General features: G+C 43.4%; 1 protein-coding gene across 1 annotated transcript; it reads left to right on the top strand.

The window, feature by feature from the left end:
• Positions 1-4,829, top strand: LOC129705280 (UDP-glucuronosyltransferase 2C1-like). The gene has a single exon (XM_055648788.1). The coding sequence runs from the start codon at positions 3,231-3,233 to the stop codon at positions 4,827-4,829; it is 1,599 nt and encodes a 532-aa protein (XP_055504763.1). The 5' UTR covers positions 1-3,230.
• Positions 4,830-9,689: the final 4,860 nt, after the last annotated feature.

Raw genomic sequence — 9,689 nt, 5'->3', positions numbered from 1 at the left:
TTCTAGGAAGCATGGAGCAGACTTTATTCTAACTTTTAAGTTAAAATTCGCAGAGTACATGAAGGAGACAGTAAAACTGCAGGGGACAGGTATAACTGGATTGTTCTTGCACAAAGCTGGTCCTGCCGCGATTAGCCTGAACGGCGCCCTACAGTTGAATGAAGTTTCTAGAATGATCATTGTTAATGGCATTTGACTGATCATCAGCATTTAATGTCACCCTGGGAGCTAATGTGGTGATAGGAAATTTGGGCAGAAGAAATCGCAAGTAGGACTAGGCAAAAATATATTTCAACTGCCAGTTTATTTTTTTTAATAGAAATCTGTATCAGAGTCAAGACCAGCATTTGTTGTCCAACCCCATTGTTCTTGAAGCTGGTGATCCACTTCCATGAACTGCTGCAGTCCTTCAGGCGTTAGGCAAGGTGTGTCACTTGGAAGCGAACCTCCGGGTGACCCTATATCGTCAGTCCCTTGCGAGGGGTGACATAGGGACTGATAATGTAGAGTCGCTGTGGATAGAATTGAGGAATTGTAAAGGTAAGAAGACACTAATGTGAGTTATCTACTGGCCCCCAAACTGTAGCCTGGATATAGGGTGCAAGTTGCAGCAGGAGTTAAAACTGGCATGTAACAAATGTAATGCCACTGTAGTTATGGGAGATTTTAATATTCAGGTAGACTGGGAAAATCAAGTTGGTTCTGGACCGCAAGAAAGGGAGTTTGTTGAGTGCCACCGAGATGGATTCTGAGAGCAGTTTGTACTGGAGCCTACCAGAGAGAAGGCAATTCTGGATTTAGTGTTGTCTAATGAACCAGATGTAATAAGGGAACTCAAGGTAAAGGAACCGCTAGGAGGCAGTGACCATAATATGATACGTTTTCATCTGAAATTGGAGAGGGAGAAGGTTAAATCAGAAGTGTCAGTGTTGCAGTTGAACAAAGGGGACTATGAAGGCATGAGAGAGGAGCTGGCCAAGGTCGACTGGAAAAGGATCCTAGCAGGAATGACTGGAACAGCAATGGCAGGAATTTCTGGGCAAAATCCAGAAGATGCATGATCATTTCATTCCAAAGAGGAAGAAAGATTCTAAGGGGAGTAAGAGGCAACCGTGGCTGACAAGGGAAGTTAGGGATAGAATAAAACTAAAAGAAAAGCTGTATAACATAGCAAAGAGTAGCGGGAAGCCAGAGGATTGGGAAACTTTCAAAGGATACAGAAGGTAACAAAAAGGGCAATACGGGGTGAAAAGATGAAGTACGAGGGTAAGCTGGCCAAGAATATAAAGAAGGCTAGTAAAAACCTCTTTAGGTATGTTATGAGAAAAAGATTAGTAAAGCCAAAAGTGGGTACCTTGAAGGCAGAACCAGGTGAATTTATTATAGGGAACAAGGAAATGGCAGAAGAGTTGAACAGGTACTTTGGTTCAGTCTTCATTGAGGGAGACACAAACAATCTCCCAGATGTACTAGAGGACAGAGGATCTAGGGAGACAGAGGAACTGTAAGAAATTTGCATTAGGCGAGAAATAGTATTGGGTAGACTGATGGGACTGAAGGCTGATAAATCCCCAGGGCCTTATGGTCTGCATCCCAGGGTATTCAAGGAGGTGGCTCTAGAAATCGTGGACGCATTGGTGATCATTTTCCAATGTTCTATAGATTCAGGATCAGTTCCTGTGGATTGGAGAGTAGCTAATGTTATCCCACTTTTCAAGAAAGGAGCGAGAGTGAAAACGGGGAATTATAGACCAGTTAGCCTGACATCGGTAGTGGGGAAGATGCTGGAGTCAATTATTAAAGAAGTAATAATGGTGCATTTGGATAGCAGTGAAAGGATTGATCCAAGTCAGCATGGATTTATGAAGGGGAAATCCTGCTAGACTATTCTTCTGGAATTTTTTGAAGATGTGACAAGTAAAATGGATGAAGGAGCGCCAGTGGATGTAATGTACCTAGACTTTCAGAAAGCCTTTGATAAGGTCCCACACAGGAGATTAGTGGGAAAAATTAGAGCACATGGTATTGGGGGTAGGATACTGGCATGGATAGAGAGTTGGTTGGCAGACAGGAAACAAAGAGTAGGAATAAAGTAGGAATAGAGAGTCAGAATGGTAGACAATGGCGAGTGGAGTGCCGCAAGGCTTGGTGCTGGGTCCGCAACTATTTACAATATATATTAATGATTTAGATGATGGAATTAAAAGTAACACTTGCAAATTTGCAGATGACACAAAGCTGGGTGGCAATGTGAACTGCGAAGAGGATGCTAGGAGGTTGCAGGGTGACAGGTTGAGTGAGTGGGCAGATGCATGGGAGATGCAGTATAATATAGATAAATGTGAGGTTATCCACTTTGGGGGCAAGCACAAGGAGGCAGATTATTATCTCAATGGTGTCAGATTAGGAAAAAGGGAAGTGCAACGAGACCTGGGTGCCCTTGTACACCAGTCACTGAATGTAAATATGCAGGTACAGCAGGCAATGAAGAAAGCTATTGGCATGTTGGCCTTCATAACGAGAGGATTTGAGTATAGAAGTAAAGAGGTTCTTCTGCAGTTGTACAGGGCCCTGGTGATACCCTGTTTGGAGTATTGTGTGCAGTTTTGGACTCCTAATTTGAGGAAGGAAATTCTTGCTATTGAGGCAGCGCAGCTTAGTTTCACGAGGTTCATCCCCGGGATGGTGGGACTGTCATATGAGGAAAGATTGGAAAGACTGGGCTTGTATTCACTGGAATTTAGAAAGATGAGAGGGGATCTTATAGAACCGTATAAGATTATAAAAGGACTGGACAAGCTAGATGCAGGAAAAAATGTTCCCAATGTTGGGGGAATCCAGAACCAGGGGCCAAAGTCTAAGAATGAAGGGGAGACCATTTAAAACTGAGATGAGAAAAAAACGTTTTCACCCCGAGAGTTGTGAATTTGTGGAATTCTCTGCCAATTCACTGGATGAATTTAAAAGAGAGTTAGATAGACCTCCAGGGGCTAACGGAATCAAGGAATATGGGGAGAAGGCAGGCACGGGTTACTCATTGTGGATGATCAGCCAGGATCACAATGAATGGCATGCAGGCTCGAAGGGCCAAATGGCCTCCTCCTGCACCTAGTTTCTATGTTTGCATACACTTGCTGCACTTGACCTTCTGATTAAATTGCCAATTTATATTGTTTCCTAATCATTTTATATAATTTCCAAACAGGATTTATACATATATTTGATTCAAAATGGAATTTTCTCGATGGAACACCAGCTTATTAGTCACATGTGCTCTTGGTATCATCGTAACTCTTTCGTGTTCAGTTACTTATGGAGCTAACATACTGGTCGTCCCATTTGAAGGGAGTCACTGGGTCAACATGAGGGTTCTAGTGAAAGAACTGAGACTCCACGGAAACAACATTACCGTACTTCATTCATCAACATCCTGGTATATCAAGAAGGAACCAGATTTGTATCAGTCCCTGGTAGTCCAGCTACATGGAAGTAAAGGGTTGATGGAAGAGGCAGATGGCATACAAACTTTGGTACAAAACTCATTAGCCATCTCCAACCCTAACATCCCACTGTGGACCTTTCTCCGGCTTCATTTTCAGTTAACAGTATTCATGCATGAAGTCCATCTTTGGTTGAGGCGTTTAACTTGCTCAATTTTTGAGAACAAGGCATTGTTGAAACAAATCGCAGATGCAAACTTTGACTTGATACTTGCAGATCCAGTTCTTTATGCAGGCCCAATGCTTGCTTATTATTTCAACATCCCATTGGTGTACAATGTCCGATGGATGACGGCTGAAGGTGCTCATTTCTTTGCTGCCCCATCTCCACCCTCCTATGTCCCAGCTCTAAAATCACAATTAACAGATAAAATGAGTTTTTATCAACGAGTTCAAAATGTGCTACAACATTTCCTTCAGCTTGGTGTTTTTGAGTTTGTAATTAATCCATTGTATGGCGATTTGTGCCAGCAATACCTCGGCGGAGATACTAACATCAATATGGTTCTGCGAAAGGCAGATGTGTGGTTAATTAGAATAGATTTCATACTTGAATTTCCGCGACCTACGATGCCAAACTTTGTGTACATCGGAGGTTTCCAATGTCAACCATCCAAACCGCTGGATGAAGAGCTACAAACGTTTGTTGACAGCTCTGGGGAGCATGGTATTGTTGTGATGTCACTGGGTACTCTTATAGACACTTTGTCATTGGATCTTACTATGAAAATCGCTGAAGCCCTTGCCCAAATACCCCAAAAGGTCATTTGGAGACACAATGGAGACATCCCTCCCAATACTGGAAATAACACCCTCATAGCAAAATGGATTCCTCAGAATGACCTACTGGGCCATGCCAAGACTCGAGCCTTCATTTCTCATGGTGGCACCAATGGACTGTATGAAGCGATCTATCATGGGGTGCCGGTGGTTGGCCTACCATTGTTTTATGACCAGTTTGATAATATGGTCAGACTTGAAACTAGAGGAGCAGCAAAGGTGGTCAATGTTGCATTTCTCCAGTCATCAGATCTAGTGTGGGCACTTAATGAAATCATAAATAACTCCACTTATCGAGAAAACATGCAGAAACTTTCAATTCTCCACAGGGATCAGCCAGAGACCCCAATGGAAAGAGCCATTTTCTGGATTGAGTACACTGCCCGAAACAAAGGCGCAGCACAATTACGCTCTGAATCTTACAAATTTTCATGGTTCGTTTATTACTCTGTGGATGTAATCATTTTCCTGGGATCAATAACACTAATTATTGTATTACTTACAGATTTCACAATGAAGAAACTATTTGTTCTACTGAAGAGAAAATAAAAAGTTCAGTAAGTATAGTCAACCTGTGTGAATGGGTGCAGGGGAAGTGCAACAGTAAGCTTATACAAAAATATGTGGATTAGCAAATTGTGGGAAGGACATTAAGTCGGTAGAAGGATAAAAATAGTTTAAATGGTGAGAGGTTGGCAGTTGCAATATAAACTGAGAAAAATGTACCCCACATGTCACCTTTAAATCTCTTCCCTCTCAACTTAAATGTATGCCCTCTTGTTTTAGACACTCCAACTGTGGGAACACTGGCTATCTACCTGGTAGACAAAAATGCTGGAGAAACTCAGCGGGTGAGGCAGCATCTATGGAGTGAAGGAAATAGGCAATGTTTTGGGTCGAGACCCTTCAGACTTATGTGGGGGTGGGGAGGCAGGAAGAAGAAAGGAAGAGATGGAGACAGTGTGCTGTGGGAGAGCTGGGAAGGGGAGGGGGAAAAAGGAGAAAGCAGGGACTACCTAAAATTAGAGAGGTCAATGTTCATACCGCTGGGGTGTAAACTACCCAAGCGAAATATGAGGCGCTGCTCCTCCAATTTACGGTGGGCCTCACTCTGGCTATGGAAGAGGCCCGGGACAGAAAGGTCGGATTCGGAATGGGAGGGGGAGTTGAAATGCTGAGCCACCGGGAGATCAGGTTGGTTATTGCGAACCGAGCGGAGGTGTTGGGCGAAGTGATCGCCAAGCCTACGTTTGGTCTCACCGGTGTAGAGCAGCCGACACCTAGAGCAGCAGATTCAATAGATGAGGTTGGAGGAGGTGCAGGTGAACTTCTGCCGCACCTGGAAAGACTGCTTGGGTCCTTGGATGGAGTCAAGGGGGGAGGTAAAGAGACAAGTGTAGCATTTCCTGCGGTTGCAAGGAAAAGTGCCAGGAGAGGAGGTGGTTTGGGTGGGAAGGGACAATTTGACCAGGGAGTTACGGACAGAGCGGTCTCTGCGGAAAGCCGAAAGGGGAGGAGATGGGAAGATGTGGCCAGTAGTGGGATCCCGTTGGAGGTGGCGAAATGGCTATCTACCTTATCAGGTCACAACTCACTCTCTTGCTTTAGGGAAGACAAGCACATTCGTGCCCTATAACTCAAGCCCTTCGCTGAAGGCAACATTTTGATGAAATCCATATGAACTCTTATTGGTTGACACAGACATGGTGGTCTGAAGGGCCTGTTTCCATGCTGTACGACTGGAATGTCTAGCTCTGAAATCAGTCATGCTTCATTATTACACATGCCCAGATTCCAATCACACTGCATTCGGACCCAGTACAATTTCCTCTCTCCATACACCATGGTCGCATTCTAGGCCACAAGTCATGCATACAAATTAGCACATGAACATTCAATCATAGACAAGTAGATTGATTCATACTTAGAGATGCTCAGACCCACTACTGGTTCGCAGGTCTTTAATGGTGATGATCGTTTTAGAACATAGCCATAACATAAAACTTTCAATCCACTGGCTCCCTCTACAGCAAAAAAATGTACGAGCTTTAATGGTTAGTCACATTAAATATAAAAATTGGCATAATCTACATCCGATGGCTTCCTTGTTATCATACATGCTAGTTACTTTGTCAAAGAAGTCAATTGGTTGAACACAATTTTTCATCCATAAAATTATACTCACTCAACTGTATAAGTATTCTGTTACAATTCCCTTCATTTTCCCAACAAACTGTCCTGAAGTCATTTTCATCCCCAATATTTTCAGTATTTTGCTGTCTTCCTCTCAGCTGGGACTTTTCCGAAATGCAAAGTCCAATAACTATATATTTAAGCAATATAATTCTATTAAAAGTGATTTTAAGAGTACATAATATTTTCTGTGGTATTCATAACACAACAATGATAAAAAAGATCTTTGTTTTGATTGCACCCACCAACATGCATACATTATAAATTTTTGCTCCAATGCTCCCCATTCCTAATTATTTTTACATTGAAGTAATTGAAATCCAAGTGAGTTTAAATGGCATCAAAAAAATAAAACCTCCGGAATGGATGATATTCATTACGTGGTTGGTTGGAGTCGGTATCAGCACAATTACTATATTAAACAATGAATCTTCAGATGTCCTGGTTCAAGCTAAAACTAAAGACAAATAATAACCTCCTCATACATTCCCCTGCAAGTATCTCTGTCACTCCTTTAAAATACGCCTCTTCTTTGAACATGCTCTTAAACATCACATCTGAATTCGTTTCCATCTGATTGCACTCCTTGAGGATGTTCATCTACGTGTTCAATTAATAAAACAACGAGATTGGGGACATTTCTATTTGACCTGTCAAAGGAATTTAGGGGGGGGGAGGGTTAGAAATTGTCAGTGTGGTAAACAAACATGATAGTTGAGTGGCAAATGACAATAGTGCTACCTTCCTAATATTTAACTGAAGGAAATAATGGGTTATCAGGACTGGATGTTGTGACAGACAGCCTGACACCTTGCATGTCATTTTAGTATCACACTTCTCCCATACCCCTGGATATTCCGGATTAATAAATTAAGGTTTTGTCAACTAATTACAAATCAGGCTAATTACTAATCAATAACATTAGCCAACTCCGAAACACAAAGCGCTGAGCATTGGGATCCAGACATCACGGACAACTGGCCTCAGTTCCCCTCTCACATCTGGCAGTGCTCTCTGTCTGAAATAGGGGCCATGGAGCGTTTTTGAAAGTGGGGGGCCTGACTGATCACTCGCCTTGGGGGTAACCAGCGAGGGAGTGGAGCAACCTAGTGGAGGGAGGATGTGGGAGGGGGGTGTCCCCTCTCACACGGTTGGGACTTTTTGAAATTTGATGTATTAAAATCATGTTTTATTGCACTGTAGAAGTATGATTTCAATGTTTTTTGTTTGAAGTATTTTTAAGGTAATTTTTTAAGGAGTAGCTTTTTCCGCACAAAGGGTGGAGGGTGTATTGAACAAGCTGCCAGAGGAGGTAGTTGAGGCAGGGACTATCCCAATATTTAAGAAACAGTTAGACTGACACATGGATAGGACAGGTTTGGCGGGATATGGACCAAAAGCAGGTAGAGTAGCTGGGACATATTGGCGTGTGTGGGCAAGTTGCGCCGAAGGGCCTGTTTTCACACTGTATCACTATGACTACATTATACCTCCACCCTGCATGAATGCTTAAAAATCAAGTGGTCGAGTTTTATTGTCACACACTCAAGCATAGAAACATAGAAAATAACTGCAGGAATAAGCCATTCGTCCCTTCGAGCCAGCACTGCATTCAATATGATCATGGCTGTTCATTTAAAATCAGTACCTCTTTTCTGTTTTTTCCCCATATCCCTTGATTTCGCAAACCCCAAGAGCTAAATGTAACTCACTTGAAAACATCCACTGCCTTCTGTGGCAGAGAATTCCACAGATTCACAACTCTCTGGGTGAAGAAAGTTTGGTCTCATCTCAGTCCTAACTGGCCTACCCTTCTTAAATTGTGACCCCTGGTTCTGAACTCCCCCAACATCGGGACCATTTTTCCTGCAGTTACAGTAAGTGAAAATCTAGCAGGCAAGCAGGATGCTTTCTCCAACCACCCCCATTTAAAGGCCACTATTTTCCACTATTTCTACCCAGTGCTAGGTACTTACTTCCAGCAGCCACTGGTTGTCCTCCAGGATGCACCGAGCCGCAACCTGAAGGGCCTGTCCCACTTAGGCGATCTTTTGGGCGACTACAAGCGAGAGTGGCTGTCGGAGGTGTCGTAGGGTGTCGCGAGGCGTCATAGGTGAATGCTAGTAAAACTAGTCCCTGACAGTCGCCTAAACAGTCGCCTCAGTGGGACAGGCCCATAAGTGTGTGGGAATAACGTAGATCAGGAAGCCACGACCAGCTGCGGCACTCGTCCAGCCCACTCTCCAAGTCACTGAAGGTTTCGGGTCAAGACCCTTCACGACCAGAAACTTCACTCATTCCTACTCTCCAGAAGCATTGCCTGATCCATGCCGGTCACCAGGGCGAATTCAGCACTCTTGCACTGCTCCATGGCCGGAGCTGCAGCGAGCGACTCGCGAGCCCGGCAAACACTCGCCAGACTCAAAATGCAAGAGTTGGCAGCCCTGGTTTTGCCTTTTTCTTCTTTGTGTTGTTAACGTGTGCCCGCGAAAAAAAAACCAAATAGCACAGAGGAAGCATTTTTGAAAATTTCAGGAAATACCATCAAATTCCAGGAAATTTGGGATTCTATTTAAGGATTGTTTTTGAGGTGGGGAAGCACTGGCGCATTGTTATGATCCTGGAGCATTAGAACTAAAGTTTGCTGATTCACCAGGAACAGGTTTGCGAAGGTTTTGAAGGACGGTGAAAGAGTGCAGAAAACAGTAGTTGGATTAGTGCCAAATCTTCAATTGTGGTAACCCGTGCGGGATTACTGAGAATTGTTTATCCCAGAACCGAGAAGGATTAAGCAATTTGATACAAGCGTTTAAAAGGGACTAACAAAGCTGGCACAGTCGTTGTGAATCAAAGAACGTGTTCGTGTGCTGACCTGTTCAATGTTTTGGAGACTTTGTTATCTTTGGTTCCCACTGCTGCAAGGGTCAGGAACCAGAGGACTCTGATTTGAGGTGAATGGCAAACGAACTATAAAGGATATGAAGAAAATGTTTTCATGCAGTGAGTGGTTATGCTTTCGGAAGCCTGAAAGGGTAAAAGGAGCAAACTTAACTGTAACTTTTATATTAAAATTCCAAGTATACATGAACGGGAGACAGTAAAAGACAAAGATTATAGTCTTTGGCCTCGATAATCTTTGGTAAAAGCTACAGGGGACAGGTCACGGTGGTGCAGCGGTAGAGTTGCTGCCTAAGCGAATGCAGCGCCGGAGTTCGG

The sequence above is a fragment of the Leucoraja erinacea genome, chromosome 17, assembly GCF_028641065.1.
Source record: "Leucoraja erinacea ecotype New England chromosome 17, Leri_hhj_1, whole genome shotgun sequence".
Lineage (NCBI taxonomy): Eukaryota > Metazoa > Chordata > Chondrichthyes > Rajiformes > Rajidae > Leucoraja > Leucoraja erinaceus.
The sequence above is the reverse complement of the archived record's forward strand: the minus strand, read 5'-3'. Positions and strand labels throughout refer to the sequence as shown.